The sequence below is a fragment of the Hemicordylus capensis genome, chromosome 1 (genome assembly GCF_027244095.1).
Source record: "Hemicordylus capensis ecotype Gifberg chromosome 1, rHemCap1.1.pri, whole genome shotgun sequence".
Classification (NCBI taxonomy): domain Eukaryota; kingdom Metazoa; phylum Chordata; class Lepidosauria; order Squamata; family Cordylidae; genus Hemicordylus; species Hemicordylus capensis.
Window position 1 is genome coordinate 303,256,191 of NC_069657.1, and position 17,859 is coordinate 303,274,049.

The following is a 17,859-nucleotide window of genomic DNA, read 5'->3' on the forward strand; positions in this document are numbered from 1 at the left end:
CAGTCTGCTCTAGAAGATAACATTTGTGCCTCTAGTTATACTAGGACAATGTAAACTAGGGATGTGCAAAACTTTTCGACATTGAAATGTTCATAGTAGTAACTGTGATAAAGGCCAATTCCATGCTTGAAATCATTAGGAAGGGGAATAAAAATATAACTGCTAATATTATAGTGCCTTTATACAAAACTATGGTGCAGCCACATCTGGAGTACTGCATACAGTTCTGGTCACCATATCACAAGAAGGACATTGTAGAACTAGAAAAGGTGCAGAAGAAGGCAACCAAGATGATCAGGGGCCTAGAGCACCTTGCTTATGAGTTAAGGCTTCAGCACCTGGGGCTTCTTTGTTTAGAAAAAAGACTGAGGGGAGACATGATAGAGGTCTATAAAATCATGCATGGTGTGGAGAAAGAGGAGAAAGAGAAATTTTTCTCCTTCTTGCATAACACTAGAACCAGGGGTCATCCCATGAAACTGATTACCAAGAAATTTAGGACCAACAAAAGGAAATACTTTGTCACACAATGCATAATTAACCTATGGAATTCATGGCCACAGGATGTGGTGACAGCCGGATGGCTGTAAGAGGGGTTTAGATAAATTCATGGAAGACAGACTACTAGTCTGAGGGCTATAAGCCACCACTAGCCTCAGAGGCAAGATGCCTCTGTGTACCAGTTGCAGGGGAGTAACAGCAGGAGAGAGGGCATGCCCTCAACTCCTGCCTGTAGGCTTCCAACAGCATCTGGTGGGCCATTGTGTGAAACAGGAGGCTGGCCTAGATGGGCCTTGGGCCTGATCCAGCATGGCTGTTCTTATGTTCTTAAATTAAGCATCATCATGCTTGCCTGGGCGATCACACCACCAGGGACAGACTTAAGAGGATTTGGAGGCCCTCAGGGGCTGTGGAGGCCCTGAACTTCAGCTTGAAATTCAAGAGTAGGACTGCCTCTGCCCTCAGCTCTTGCCTGTGGGCTTCCCAGAGGCATCTGGTGAGCCACTGTGTGAAAAAGGATGCTGGAGCTAGATATGTCTTGGGCCTGATCCAACAGGGCTGTTCTTATGTTTTGACTCAAAACGGGCTGTTTTGCGCTCAACACCCTTTAAAAAAAAGCCCTTTTTCGAGCTTGGAACAAAACAACTCCATTTTGGTTCAAGATGTTTCTACATTTTGAGACCCATTTTGGAGGCCTGTTTTTCCCTTGCTGATTGGTTTTCTGGCACTGACTTGTGATCCCATGGGGGGTTGGGGGAAAGGTTAAAATTTTGTTTAAAATCACCTGCTTGCCCATTTCTTTTTGGGTTGGGTGGTAAGTAGCACCCATCATGCCCTATTACCCAAGTCAATTTGGTGTCCCTTGGAGCTACCCATGGGGAACAACGGGGTGTTTTGAGTTTCCCCATTGTTTCTTATGGCCAAAACACTTGAAACATTTCGAGTTTGTTTTGTCAAAACAACTGGGTCAACTGCTGTTTTCAGGAAATGTTTCGGCCATCTGCGTTTTGTTTTGAGCTTGAAACAAAACACAAAATCTTTTCTGTGCATATCCTTAATGCAAATATTAATACAGTTAATAGTTTAAACATATTTAAGCATGATTGGGTGTGTGTCAGAGGATTTCATGCTCTTTCTTTTACAGCTCCTCAACCCACAACTGTAGTCAGTGCTGCATTGGCATTGATCATTGATGCCCATTCTTAAACCTGAATCTAAAGCCACAGTTTTAATCAACAGGCAGTATTATGTCTACACTGGCCCACTGTATCCTGGGCAGATGTTTGGGGCACATTCCATACTGCTCTATTTTATATGTATTTTAAAGAGTTTGTGGATTTGTTTGTGCAAAATTAAGTCATACTATCCAATTATCTAAACAAATACAAATTATGTATAACAAATTTTGATAACAAATGTTGTATATACAATCCTGCCATTTAAATTAGCTGAATGTACTACCTTTTACATTGTCAACCACTGTCTCAGCGCAATAATCATAACAATAATATTGAAAGGCTGTGGCAGAAAAAGACCAAAATAATCCCAGTGGTAATTGGCGCCCTGGGTGCATTTCCAAAAGACCTTGAAGAGCACCTCAACACCATAGGGGCCACAGAAATCACCATCAGCCAATTACAAAAAGCAACTTTACTGGGAACAGCCTATATTCTACGATGATATCTAGAATAATAACAACAACAATATTGATAATAAAATTCAGCCATCCCCGGTCCTTGGGAAGGACTCGATGTCTGGATAAAACAAACCAGTCAATAACACCTGTCTGACTGTGTAAACAAGAAATAATAATAATAATAATAAGCCCTTAAAAGAGAGCCCTTAAAACCTATCTGTTTGGCCTGGCCTTCCAGCATTTTAAATGACTGATTAACTGTTTTAAATTTTTTAAATAGTTGCCCTGATTTTCAGGGTTTTTAGCTGTTTAATTGGTTTTATTGTGTTTTAACAGATTTATTTAAATTAACTTGTTTTAATTGTTTTTATTGTGCTGTAAACCGCTCTGAGCCATTTTGGAAGGGCGGTATATAAATCTAATAAACAAACAAACAAACAAATAATATATGTAGACATATAAACCACTCAAAGGAGCCAAACTAAGACAAAGACATTCTACACACACACACACACACACACACACACACACACACTTAAGATACAGCCAATGCCAATCACATTATGACAGCAAAATAATACTTTGCAACTCAGATCTTTCAAATGAACAACCTGAACCAAGTTTACATATTCAGTTTTCCCCAACAGTGGACTTTTAGCATGATGACTGACATCTTGATAACTCATCTGTAGTTAACGTTCTTATAAATGGATGCACTCCTTTCTGGCAGAGTAAAGACGAAAACTCAGACAAGAAATTCTTCATATTTGAAAAAAGAAAAGGTATGGTTGTCTCCTTAGTTTGGCAATGCAGAATGCATCTGTGCATGCATGGAGGCCATTTTCATGATCCCAGCACATGTGCAGAGGCCATTTGCATCACTAAAAATTTGGGGGGCTGGAGGGGGATTGGAGGAGTTCGCTGATGTTGCCACCCCCTTGGCTACCTATGCCATCCCTAGTGACTGAAAAGTAGAGGTAAAATGTAGCCTTCCCCCCCACCCCAAGGGGAATAGTTGTAAAAGAGAAGCGGGGATTCTTTTACTTGTAAAGGAGAATCCTCGCTTCTCTTTTACAACTGTTCCCCTTGAGTCGGCCCATGAACCAGTTCTTCAAACCTCAGATCAGTCCAGTTTGAATTTGGACTGGCACCTCCCTTTGGGGAGCCAGGCCAGTTCGAACTCAGACCGCGAACTAGGCCGGCTGGCTTGATGTCAAGCCTGGCTAAAAGTGTGGGGACTCACACATCCCTAATATCCTGCCTTAAACTGTCAGCTGTCCACCCCCTGTTAAAGAAGCCCCCTCCCCAATCCTACCATATTTGATAATTACTGGACAGTCTCCAGTCTCCCTTTTTTGAGCAAGCGTGTGGTGGCAATCCAGGGATTCCTGGAGAAGACTGATTATTTGGATCCTTTTCAATCTGGTTTCTGGCCTGGTTTTGGTGCTGAAACAGGCTTGGTTGCTCTGAGCTGCTGGGGAGCTTGAAAGAGGGTGTGCCTCCCTGTTGATTCTGCTGGGCCTATCGGTGACCATGGTATCCTTCTGGACCATCTTGCATGGATGGGACTAGGAGGCACTGTTTTGCAGTGGTTCCATTCCTTCCTGAGAGGGAAGTTCCAGGAGATGGTGTTGGGGGCTTCTGCTTGTGACTTCTGCTTGAATTTGGCTTAAGGTGTTCTGCAGGACTCTATCTTGGCCTCCATGCTTTTTAACATTAAACCACTTGCAGAGGTTATCCAGGGGGTTGGGTGGGGTGTCGTCAGTATGCAGGTGGCATCTAGCTTTACATCTCACTGTCATCTCCAGCTGGCGAGGCTGTGGTGGTCCTTAATAAGTATCTTGAGGCAGTTTTGAATTGAATGATGGCTAACAAACTGAAATTAAATCCAGAGAAGACAGAGGTTCTCCTTGGAATAAAAGATATGCTGGGCTAGGAGTGGGTCATCAGCCTGTTCTGGATGGGGTTGCATCCCCTCTGAAAGAGCAGGTTTGCAGCTTGGGAGTGCTGCTGGATCCAACTGTGCTCTTGGATACCCTTGTAGTGATGGTGGCCTGGGATGCTTTTTCCCAGTTTCAGCTTGTGTGCCAGCTATGTCAATTCCTGGGCCAAGCTGACCTTGCCACGGTGATTCACACCCATGCTTTACATGGGGCTGCCCTTGAAGACCCTCCAGAAATTTCAGCTGGTACAGAATGAAGCAGTGAGGATTCCGGCAGGGACTAGATACTCAGCTCATATCACTCCATTGCTGTGCCAACTATACTGGTTGCCAATGTTTTTCTGAATGCAATTCAAGGTGCAGATTTTCATCTTTAAAACACTTTAGGGCTAAGATACCTGAAGAACTGTCTACTTCCACATAGCTTTGCCCACCCCATGACACCATGCAGAGAGACTCTCCTGTGAATCCCACCATCTTCTCAAGCATGACAGTTGGTGACACATGGGCAGGGGTGTAGCCACCATTAGGTGACCAGGTTCAAAGAACCCGGGCCGCCATGACTCGTGGCCCTGACACCCCCCGCATCTGATGTCAGATGCAGGGGGGCTGGTTTAGCTCCCGAGCAGGGGCCGCACAGCCCCGTTCAGGAGCTAAATGGCCATCGCTGTGTTCGTAGCGCGGCCAGGAGCGCCTCTTCTGTGCCTTAAAGGCAAGGAGAGCCGCTTCTGGCCATGCTGCAAATGCAGCACTGGCCCTGATCTAGCTGCTGAATGGGGCCGCATGTTAGATGGCCAGCGCTGCATTCGCAGCACGGCCAAAAGTGGTTCTCCCTGCCTTTAAGGCCGGGAAGAGCCTCTCCTGGCCACGCTGTGAACGCAGCACTGGCCTGAATCTAACTCCCGAAAGGGCCGCGTGGCCTGTCTGATGTCAGGCATGGGGGCAGGGCTAACTCCGCATCTGACATCAGATGTAGGGGGTGAGGTGAGTGGGGGCATGGCGGCAGCCGGACACAGGCTGCTGCTGGTCTGGCTCCGCTACTGCACATGGGCAAGCCTTCTCAGTGGCCCCAGCTCTCTGGTACTCCCTGCCCCTTTGTGACCACCGTGTTTTAACAGTCCCATTCTCTGCTTTTATTATGTTAGACTGGTTTTACTCTGTTTTTAATTCATTTTGTTGTAAGCCTCCATTCATTCATTTATGAAGAATAGTGGCATAGAAGTCTTTTAAATAAATAAATATCCACAGGAGATTACTTCATATGCACAGAGGTCTCTGTTGCATTATGTATTTTTAATATGTTTTTATTTGTTGTCAATAATGTTGTCAGCCCTTGCCGTTCTGAGCCTCTGCAAATATGTGAGGCCAGGTGTGTTCCAAGGACTTACAGGAACCCCCAAGATCCAGTGACAGGTTCTAGTAAATCCTGGCGCTGATTCAGATCCGTTTCTACTCCAACTGCAACCTTCCTGGAACTTTCTCTGTGGATATATTTCTTTCCGTGTGTGTGTGTGTGTGTGTGTGTGTGTGTGTGTGTGTGTGTGTAATGACCTATACACCTCATGCAAATGAATATCTGCCTGAAAATGAATAGAAGCTGCAAACCAGCAGAGTTAGTGGGTTGCGACCTTTGGGTGCAACGTACCAAGTATTTCTCCCATGCATTTATCATTCATGCTTGCACAGAGGAACAGAACCTAATGGAATTTGCCTTTAGTCCACAGCACTCCTAGCTTGGGCAGGATCCTACTAGCCTTGTGCTTAATTAGTTGTTCCTGGTGTTCCTGAATAATCTCTAGGAACAAAATTGTGTTTTTTGAAAGCCTAGTTGCCTAAGAGAAGACATATTTGATTTACTGTAATCAGTGTTAGGAAGGTTGACTTCCTCTCCCAAAGAGTTACCCATTCCTAGTACCTGGCTGCACAAATGGAAGGATCTGATTTCACTGCTTCCAAGTATGTCTTAAAGACCCAAACTCAGTCTCTGATTTTGTTTGAGAAGACAGTTGTGCTTCACATATAAAGGGTTGGATCCAAAGGTGCCCTTCTCTATGCTTCTGCTCATGGAAGGGCTTCTTTACTCCTTCCACTAGAATGTTGCATGAGAGAAATGAAACTAAGTGCAAAGATGGTCTTCTGCTTGTGCAAGAGCTTGCATGAGAACTTTTGAAATCTTTTGCACAAGCGGAAGCCTGAAAACTTCTGTGAACTGAACCTAACACTGGCCAACATCCTAATGCTACGTTTGCACAACAAAGTTGTGCTACTGCAAGAAGATCACATGGCTGCATCACATCATTGCACTGCTGCACTATTATGGTTTTGTCCTAAAGTTCTCCAAAAAGCATCTTGTTACACAAGAACAGACATGTTTGCACTAGTGCAATGCGAGTCTGTGATGCAAGATCCAGACTTACTGCAACTAACTAGCGCAACAGCCTTGCACTAGTGTAGTGTTAGGATATTGGCCACAAGCTCTTGCACAGGTGTTTGTGGAACGGCACCAGCTGTTCTTTTTCTACCACACTCAGTTCAGTTCAGTTTATTGCGATCTTTGATCAAATATACAAATTGCAATCCAAACCCAAATAAAAATAACCTTAAGGGTAAATATCAGGAAAGATATATGTACACTATTACATTAGAATAGAATAGAATAGAATAGAACCTAAATAAACAATTTAGGCAATGGTAAACCCCTACTGTATTCTACGAAAAGAAAACCACAGGGCTCTGTGGGCACAGCACACTTTACCTTTAACACGCCATGTGCAGATCTTAATTGCAGCCATATAAAATCTGGCTGATACGAGACATCAGTGTGTTTATCAGAGACAAGTACATTTATATAAAACTCCTCAGAATTATTTGGGTATCTAGAAATGAGAGGAGTAATATATCTACCACATACATGATTCTTTGAATCCAGCTCATCAACTTGGTCATCCTTTCAACAGTTTTATAGAGCTGTATTATTTTCCCTCTATTACAAAAGGAAACTGAAACTGAAAACAGAGATGAAACAGATCTTTTGAAATACGATTATTCAAAGCTCCTGATCCTGGTTCCAGGAGTGCTCCAGCACCTTCAAGAAAGGCCTTCCCCATTTACTTTCGCTATGACTCAGGTCCACATGCACATCCATTTTGGCATTTATAATCTCTCCCTTAAATGAATGGAAAATACTTAATGCGGAGCAGAGTACAGGGTGTGCTCTGCAGCTTTAGCACCCACAGGGAAGTGTTATCAGGGAAATGTTGCTCAGTTAGCAGGGGAGTACTCTATTATGTATGGACTAGATAGAAGGTCACCTTAAGTGGTGCAGCGGGGAAATGCTTGACTAACAAGCAGAAGGTTGCTGGTTCATATCCCTGCTGGTACTATATTGGGCACCAATGATATAGGAAGATGCTGAAAGGCATAATCTCATACGGCGTGGGAGGAGGCAATGATAAACCCCTCATGTATTCTACCAAAGAAAACCACAGGGCTCTGGGGGTGCCAGGAGTTGAAATCAACTTGACAGCACACCTTACTTTAGAGAGAGTGGACAGAGAAATTTTTATCCCTCTCTCACAACACTAGAACCAGGGACCATCCCATGAAACTGAAGGCTGGGAAATTTAAGACTGACAAAAGGAAGTACTTTTTCACACAGCACATAATTAAGCTATGGAATTCTCCGCCATGGGATGTGGTGATAGCCACTAGCTTGGATGGCTTTAAAAGGGGCTTAGACAAATTCATAGAGGACAGAACTATCAGTGGCTACTAATCTGGTGGCTATAGGCCACCTCCAGCCACAGAGGCACGATAACTCTAAATACCAATTGCAGGCAAGGCCTTCATCTCATGCCCTCATTTCTTGCTTGTGGGCTTTCCAGAGGCATCTGGTGGGCCTCTGTGTGAAACAGGATGCTGGACCTGATAGGCCTTGAGCCTAATCCAACAGAGCTGTTCTTATGGAGAGCTAACAGGTGGGTTATTGTTGTTATTACCAATGAACTCTGGCTTGGCTGGGCAACCTTTTACACAAGTAGGGGTTACACATGGAGACAAGCCACATTGTACCCACCCGCTGAATGTGGCTTGCCTCCAAGCACACCAGATTTCATGTGTGCATGTATTGTGTTTATATAGGCCAACATCCAGCCTAATAAATCCTGGTGCTATGGGGAAGGAGTGATTATTTACAATCTCTCCTTCCTTATGAAGGCCACATTGATCCCCTCCACTACATGTCCTGAGGGCTGTGTGATCCTCAGGGACATATTTTCAAGACTCACATTTGGCTTCAGAGAGAAGGGGAGATTGATGAAGATTGCCCCTCCCCCATAGAATCAGTGCAGCATCACTGCACAAGTGTTTTCTTAGTCTGGATACCTGTACCCATGAAGTCTCAACACGTAGACACAAACTGCACAGAAATTAACCTACTTAAAATATGGGAAATTGTTGGGTCAATATATGTTGTATGTTTGTAATTTAATAGATTTATTGACAATAAAGCTTCCTGGTAGAACTCCTAATATACACTTGCAGTTGCTCCTTGACCAAAAGAGGGAGGGAGGGAGGAGGAGTCTGGAGACAGGATTGTCAGGAGACTTTTAATTCATTGTGCCTGACTACAACTCAACACTCCCTTACAACATGTCGCTTCTTGCCACACAAAGGTTTGTCCAAAATGGGCCTTTCATTCCATGCCGCAACTTTCCTATGTGCTGCAATATTTATAGGAAGGAATACAGCATCAACATTTGAGAATGGGTTGTCCATGAAGAAAAATATGAGTCACAAATGCACCACTATTTTTGATTTTATAGTTTCTTCATTTCAAATTTACATAGCTTTCAGATGCTTTACATTTTGCTAATAAGACATTTAAGACTAAATTAAAACCAATAAGGCTCTGGACATTTTTAATATGAAAGTCTTTCCTTGTGGCCTTTAATTAACCTTCAGGAAGTATGGACATATTTAGGGAGCATCTGTGTTAGCATTTAATCTTTATGGTTCCAGAGGTGCTGAAAAGGGGAGAATTATAAACATGAAATTATGTCTTTTGGGAAGACTATTATAGGTTAAGTTCCTTCTCATCTCATTTTTGTACTCTGTGTTATAATGGTTTATATATTACGTATGTTCTAGTGACAGTTCAGGATTCTAGAGGGATGCATCACACATTTACTGGCATAAAAATTGGGGTTCTGATATATCACTTCCTTAAAGTCAATGGAGAGTGTCCCGCATTGCCTTCGCTATATATTGGTTCAAGCCTTGAAGGGGTGTGTGTGTGTGTGTGTGTGTGTGTGTGTGTGTGTGTTTCAGTTTCTTAATTAGCTGCTAATAGTCTTTCACTAATAATAATCTGTCACTATTTACATTCATAAATATTCTAATTAAATTTTGTTTTCATGTTGCTACTAAAAGCTTTGCTAGCAACCAAATAACCTATTTTTGAACAGTCAATAGCTCAAATGTAATGAAAAAATCACTGACACACAGCCAGAAATAGTCAAGGGCAACATTAATACTACTAGTAAGTGAAAACCTTAGTCCAGTATCATCTCCTTTACAAAAGTGTTGGAGATAGGTGATCTCTGTGAAACATAGTGGGGTCTACACTAATAAACATTTCAGAGTGTGTCACCAAAGCTTTGTTGCAAGTTTATCTGTGGCAGGAGTAATGATATGGGATAGGAAAAGTCAGATGGAGACTATAAGGTAGTGTGCTGAGGAATTTTGTAGTGATTCCTGCAGCTATTGGCTGAACTGTTGTGATGTCCTGAGTGTAATATATGACATGATCATTCACAAACATTCTAAATGTTTAAGGAGTAAGATTAAACAGCTGAATATGCTAAGGTTGCCAACATTATGGAGATCAAATTTGGGACACAAGTGGGGGGGGGAGTGGGGGGAATCTTGGGGTGGGGCCACCTAGGGGGCGGGACTTGGCCCCATGTAGGAACTCCATATAGAGGAGTTCTGACTCCTGCAGCCCAGCTGCAAACGAGGGACCCTCTCTCCACTGCCTGCCCGCCCACCCGTGTCTCCCTTCAGGCCTCACATGACAAGAGCCAATTCTTAGCCAAGTCATTTCTAAAAACAGTAGCAGGCAAGGGACAAACACAGCAGGTAAGGGGGAGGGCCCTCTGCAGTTCAAGCAGAGGGAGCCTGTGAGGGTCTGCGAGGCCAGCAGGGGCAGCAGTGGAGAGAGGGAGGCATCCAGGGGCAGTTCTATAAGGAAATGGGAGAGGTGGGCTGAAAGAGACGGTTCTAGAAGCAGGTGAAGGAAAAGAGGAGGAGGAGGACAGGAGGGAGCTTCCAACCTTGACCAAGTCGGGGAGCCGCCACATCAGCATCCCACCCTGTGAGTGGCAAGGGCACAGCCAGGCCCTCTGAGTGCTTCTCAGGTTGCCAGGTGCCAGGCACGTTAACTGGCAAGGCTGTGGTGGTGGTGGTTGCCAGCAAATATCTTTGCCTTCTCCCCTGCTGGCTCTGGCTGTCCCATCATGCTCTTGCTATGAGGCTCCATCTACCAGCTTGCTCACCCACCTGCACCACTCTCCTCCTGGGTGCAAGTCAAAATGTGGAAGAAATTGAGTCCTGGACAGGACGAGCATTTTCCCCCTGGAAATGGGGACATCCCGCATAATGGTGGGATGTTAAGGCAGGCTCCTGTATTAAGTTGTTAAGAAACCCAAACTTGATTTTAGCAGTGACACGTCTTTTTTCTTCAGCTGTCTCCCTCCATGTTGGTGGCAGCTTTGCTTTCTGCGTTTAATTTGCTGCCATAACTGAGGCAAGTGGGAAGTTGAAAGTAGACACTCACTAGCTTTTTCAACTCACCTCCCTGCCTCAGGCCAGTAGCCTACAGATGGCCCACAATTGCAGTTTCAGGCCTTTTAGGATTGTGTATTCTTTCTCTAGTCATCTTTTTCTCCAACTGAGAATCCAATCAGGTTGCATTCTTTGCCAGGCTGGATCCAGATTACAAGGGGGTGCTGAAAGGTTCTAGGCCCAACTAAGACGGGAATAACCTAGAGCCATGAGACTCACCTCAGTTAGTTGGTTATTTTTATCCCACTTTTCTTCTGAGGAACCCAGAGCGGTGTCATGTTTATGTTTATCCTCACAACAACCCTGTGATGTAGGTTAGGCTGAGAGATAAGTGACTGGCCCAGAGTAACACAGTGAGTTGTATGGCTGTATGGGGATTTGAACTTGGGTCTCCCTGGTTCTTCCTGGTCATTGTTAAGAGTGACCAGAGGAAGCCGGCTCTGTCACACCCATCCAGGGAAGTAAATTTAATCATCTGCGGGGAGGGTACGTGTAACCCGCTTTCCCTGCAGACTGCCCTGGAACTATTCTCACTGATCGTGAGAAGAGCTCCAGACACTTAACTTAAAGAAAACACAAGATGGCTCCACTTCCAACTTCTTTTAGTCATTTGGGAGCAAACACCCACCAAATCCACCTCAAAAATGGGCATGTCATGTAACAGTATACCTTGCTGTGACCTGTTTATTCCATTCATTCATGTCTGCCTCTTTATAATGCCACATAGATCATCTCTGGCAAGAGCATACCCAAGATGGCGGCCTGATCTGGAGCTAGTTTCATATTGTTGCCAAAGAGCACACATTTCCCTGCTATTTGTATGCAGTATGGTTCACTTGCAATCAAGTGCGTGGAAGACGTGTGTGCCTCTATTTTTGAGTGTGTGTTTTTGATTATGTGAGTTAAGGCCATAAATTAATTAGCAAAGCAAATTCTTTGAGTGATGTTAATAGCTTTCTCCCATGTGGAAATATGAAAATATGGAAGCAGTATTAGTATTTTTAATATTTATTTGCATGATGCAGAAGAAAAGTGTTGCAATCTCCAGTAAATATTCAGAATTTGACTTCAGATTTATTAGCCTTTTGGTCATCTCACTTGTCACCTACAAACCATGGGTCTAGACATAAGATGACCAGACAATGCTCTGTCTTTACGAATTTAGTTTTAGTTTGACTGCTAATGTTTTGAATGCAGCTTGCCACATGTTCTTGATGTCTAAAAATACTGAATCCAAATAGAGAGCTGGGGTGCCTAAGTCTTCTCTTAGCCAAATCTTTTCCCTCTCCCCAATTGCTTTTCCTTCAACTCAATTGTTGGATGTGTGTTTGCCATATCAAATGGAAAAAGTGGTTGTGGGGTGGGATTGCAGAGAAAGTAGGCAGCATGCGAAGGGTTAAACAGTCCTTTCCCACCCCCAACTTCTTCAGTGTAAATTATGTCCACCTAAAACTGCTTTGCAACAGTTTGGTAGCAACCTGGTTTTCCATAACTAGTTTAACCTTTAATGATATCTTGCAATATCTATTTTCATATCAGTAAACGGTGAGTAGAACAGAGGAGGAAATATTGTGTTCAGTCCTGGTTCAGACACTGACCAACGAAGCAGTTCAGTCTGGCTCCTTTTTGACCTTGTGTCAAGCTGAAGAGCTACATATTAAAATGCAAAAAACAGTTGTATACTTTAATAGTTATATACAAACAAAGGGGGTGAGGTGGGGATGGGAAGCAAATATCTGAAATGAACTCAGCTTTTGCAAATAAAGATAAATATGGTACTAGATGAACGGGAGTATTATTCCAAGTGGCATTTTAAAGGAATGTTTTAAGAAGCACTTGAAAGAAATTGATTGGAAAAAAGTGTGTTATTTAACAGCAATCTGGTATGTCATTGATGTGATTTACTTAAAGATAAGGTGATAAGTAAGATAATTAAATACAGAAAGTATAGAAAGTAACAGATTGAAGTCAAAATGTTTTTTAAAATCATCTTTTCTATTTCCGTTTCTTTTCCCAAATAGAGAACGCTTCTATTAGTTTTTACTAGTCTGCAAGCCTAAACAAAAGCTCCATTGAACATAATGGGATTTACTTTTGAATAACATGCATTATTCATGTGGTGCATAGCTTTAGTTCATTAATTAATGCTGGGCAATTTTAATTGGTGAGATAAATTTTAATTTTTGAGGCAGAGACTAAAGGTCACAGTTGTATGCATATGTGTATTAAACCATTTCAAAGAAAAAATTGAATTTTAGTGTGTTAGGCCACATTCTCACAACCAGAATGATTGCGGTTAAAGAGGTAACCATGATCAGACAGCCTATGTGTTTCTGACAACCCGGAATTGCCAGAAAATCTCGACTGAATCACTGTGTCGAACCAGCATTTAATTGGGATAGCTAATAGACAGATTGGATCCTGATTTGATCAAAATGCCATTTATGATATTCACTTAATGGTATTTCAGGGATTATCAAGATCAGATTTGATTACATCTAGAAATATACTACTAGTAGTGATGTTAATACTATTTATAAAATGAAAGCTCAAGATGATGATGATGATGATGATGATGATTTACTTAGGGAGCCTCCTATGGCTGAATTTGAGCAACAAAGTTCATCTAAAATTGCATCATATGAACACCTATATTTGTATTGTGTTATACGCTATAGATTCTTTCTGTATAAGTGTATTGTCTTCTTGAATTTCCAGAACTTCTTTCAAACTGTTAGTAACCTTTTGGATGAAGAGAACAAAGATAAATGGGAAGATGCACAGCAGGTAAATTTATGCACATAACCACTCATTTATTGACTTAAAAATTATTACTAAGCAGGCCTGTCAGTAATAATATTGCTTATTCCTGTTGGTTTACTGACGACTTAAGCAGTTAGTGTTTGGAATTTACTTGGGGAAACTGTATTCTATGTATTTACATGAAAACTTTGGCTTGAATTGGCTGCGGTGGTGCTGATAGGAAATTATCTGTTAGAACAAAGCTATTTCATCATGCAGCTCTTGCGAGGGATGGGGGGATAGTCATCGCCTTCATAAATTGATGCTGGCCTCCCTTGTCAAGATATTGATTTTTCTTCATTGATGTTGTTGGAGGTTTTTCTTAAAAAGCTAGATTTTGAACAAAGCATTGGTGCCACTGGTCACCTCTCTGCTTGGTGTGAAGTGAAGTGCTTGAAGTGGGGGAGCCAGGACACTTTTGCCTGGCAGCACTGAGGGACAAATGCCATTATTGTGGTGACTTTAAAAAACAAACAAACCACAGTGTTGTCTTTGGGTGTCCACATAGGGGAATGCTCATTAGATACAAAAGCAAATACTCAGGCATGCACAGATTTTCTCTCTCTCCATAGACAAAGACAGGAAGCTCCAGGGCATATGGGGCTTTAAATCAGAATCATACCCTATACACCGATCATTAGTGGTTTTTAATCTAAGAGAATGTACATGTTGAGTTTTCACAGCTGCTATCTAAAAAGAAGCCCAGGAATTCTTTTTCTGCCAAAGGCACCATGGCATGGAGCATTAGCATTCTCAGATTCAAAGTTGCACATAGTTACAATCCTTTGAGCCAAAGGAAATCATGTCATGCTCTGGAAAGAAAATAGGATGAGACTCTCCTAAGTTTGCACATATTTAATTTAGAGTGCTTGAAAGAAAACAGGATGAGATTGCTTAGCTGGAAACAGCTCACTTTCAACCAGGTGCCATTGTTTAAATTAGGTGAAATATTCATTGTCTATTATAAGCCATCCATGTATATTTTATGATGTGTGAGATGGTGAACTTAGCATCAGGACTTTCAAAAGTCCTTCCTTCCATAGGTTGTACTAGCTTAGGATGCTTTGCACAATGTGTTTTTAAACATGCATTTTAAGAAATGATAAAACTGCCAGTGCGTTTTCTAAGGAACAGTTTGTACTTCCTTAGATTGTCACATGGTGAGGTGGAGGAAATAACATATTTGGAATCCCTCTTTTCAGTGCAAGATCCCTGCACATATAGTCAGCATGTCCAGAAGGCAATGCTAGGCTGAAAGATGTCTCCTTTGCAGCTGCAGGAAAACGTTCATATAGAAGGGTACCAAATCATTCAGACCACCATGTGTGCATATCTGGCTCCATTAGGTTCCCCTCCCCCCCACACACACACACATCCCGCCACCGCTGCTACATTTGAATCAGCCCTAATTCAATAATGCTGGCAAAACTAAACTTCTCACATGGAAGCCTGCCAAAGTAGGGCAAGATCCAGGAGAACGTTTTGGAGAGGCAGCGTGTAGGGATGAAGTCAAGGCTGAGGAGAGACAGTAAGCTGATTTAGTTTATTGCTCAGATCGAAAACCAGGCCTGATCTGATGCTTTCAGGAATGCGAAATAAGCCTTGCCACATGATTTCCCCTGGCCTATCAACATTTGAGGAGTCTTGTAGTTCTGTCTGGTCATTCTGTGGTTCTTTCTTTTTGGCCAGTACTCCATGGGGGCCAAAAGGATCAGTCTTTGCCTAGTATTTCCATATTCAGGACCTACTGCAGACTGGAGTCCTGGTGGAAATAAGCAAAAAGAAGAAGAACCCCTTGCGCCAGCAGCAATAATATTGGCACAGAATGAATGGGGAGAAATAGAATTATGACTGCCATATTTAGCAGCAAATAGGTAAATCTTTCTGAGTATGAATTTGTAGATGTAAAACACACTTACCAAAGATATCTAGGCTTATCAGTTTGAAAATAAGAATTTGGACTTTACTAAATACATTTCCTATCAAATGTTATTTTATCATCTATGGAATCACTTTAACAACAACAACAGTTGGGTAGTGATAATACATGTTAAAAGGAACTTTAGGAACTAATACTACAGTAGGTGGCTTTGTTCATCTAAATTTGCATTGAACAAATTCGCCAGGGGGAAGCCCATACATTACTTCTTTTCTTTTAATTCAATGACTGTGAAAGATCAAATTAATTGAGGGGATGAAGGGAAGAGTAACAAAGAGCCTACATGTACTGGGCTGTATATCATTCATTGACACCACTGGAATGTGATGGCCCTGCTTATTCAGTTGGTGGCATCTGAAGTAGAAAATAGATGCCTGGAGGTCAGGGAAGTGATGTTCAAAATTGGTTTTCTGGGGAGGGCATGACAGCTAATCAGTTTCAAACTGATTTAAGATTGTAATGCAGATATATCCATAAATGTGAAGGCATGATTCACAAAGGTCTCCTGATCAACCTATGCTTATATGAGTGGGACTTGACAAGAGTGCAATGGAGGAGATAGTCCTACTCATGATACCTTATGGATAATTGGAATAACTGGGAAGGTTTGTACTTTTCTCTACAGTGGGTTTTATGTAACCCGAGTGGATGGCCATATCTGGGCCTGGTTCACATAATCATTCAAATTTAGGATCTAGGCTTAATGTAGGTGGCTGATATTGGTTTTCCAGGGAGGGCATGACAGCTAATCAGTTTCAAACTGATTTAAGATTGTAATGCAGATATTAATATTTGGGTTACCAATATTAGTGTGATTGTGTGAACCCATGCCAAGCGGAACATCTCAAATTCATAAAAGGCCATAAACCACCATGGCATGGGTTAACACAATCACACTAATATTGGTAACCCAAATTAAACCTAGATTCGAATGATTGTGTGAACCAGGCCTTTATTTACTAAGCACAAGTTGTCACTAACATATTATTAATTAGTATTATTATTATTTAATATGAAAGCAGCAATAAAAGGGAGAGAGGAAGATGAAGGCTAGGGAAACAGGAATAATATGATTGCAATTTCAGGTGCACTAAGTTTCACTAAGGGATGAATGTTTACTCTTCATAAATATACTTTCAAATCAGTGCTTGGCTGCATGCAAATAGGATCACAGCTACCCTAAAAAAATTACATAGCATATAAATCATAGCCTTTAGTTACATCTCATTCTTGTTTCTTTTCTTTTCTTTTCTTTTTGTCAATCATAAATGTTCTCAGAAGCTCTTTAAAGGGTCAGAAATTCATTACTGACACATGGGAGAGGTCAAAGCACTGATATATTGGCCACTCCCACCCCCACCTCTCAAAAACGTTGCTTAATAATCACTTGTAATTTAATTTCTTCAAACTGATTAAGATGTTTTAGCTGTTCCAGGTTCAATTTATTTGGTTATGCTTGGAATGCTTGTTACATGAGTTTCATGGTATTGTTAAACTCTTGTAGTTAATGTGTGTGTGATCTTCATTTCTTAGATCTATCCAGGCTCAATAGAACTAATGCAGGTGATTGAAGACTTTATACACATTGTTGGAATGGGGATGATGGACTTTCAGAATTCATACTTAATGACTGGAAATGTAGGTAAGAAATAGGAGTTTCTTTTATCATATATATATGCAAGTATGCATCCTATAGATATTGCTGGAAATACACTGTTGGAGATATATTGTTTTATATCTTTGTGTGAAAAGATATACTGAGACTTATTTCTTTCTCAGACCTATCTTTTAGCATTAGACATCCAATAATATGGATCATATTCCAAAGGATAACTCACAAAAGAAGTTTAGTGTTTACAAATATAAAATACATATTCTAACCTCCCAAGTTATGCTTTGTATTGACTAGCCAGCAGTCTACAAAGCAACATAAACCACCTTTATAAGTCATAGTCACAATAATCATGTCCTGGTTACTTTTGCAGCATTTTCTAATCTTGTGGACCCATTCTATATAACTCTGTTGGGCATATTATGGTATTGCAGATATATATAGATATAGATATAGATATAGATATATATTTAAAAACACCAAACATTGTTTTCCTCCTAAAACTAAATCCTGAATAGGTTTCTGCAAGCCATTATGCTATATATGACTCAGTGATCAAACGGATACTGTAAAAAGTGCCTTCT

The 17,859-nt window shown here is 41.6% G+C and overlaps 1 protein-coding gene across 9 annotated transcripts in view; it reads left to right on the top strand.

Annotated features, from left to right (window-relative positions):
* The window catches only part of ADGRB3 (adhesion G protein-coupled receptor B3), a 668,379-nt gene that overhangs the window by 292,752 nt on the left and 357,768 nt on the right, over window positions 1-17,859 (top strand). For all 9 annotated transcript variants that reach the window (XM_053286711.1, XM_053286709.1, XM_053286712.1 and 6 more), the window contains 2 exons: window positions 13,641-13,709; window positions 17,197-17,305. In XM_053286711.1, coding sequence (XP_053142686.1) covers window positions 13,641-13,709; window positions 17,197-17,305 — 178 coding nt within the window. The remainder of the gene's footprint in view (window positions 1-13,640; window positions 13,710-17,196; window positions 17,306-17,859) is intronic.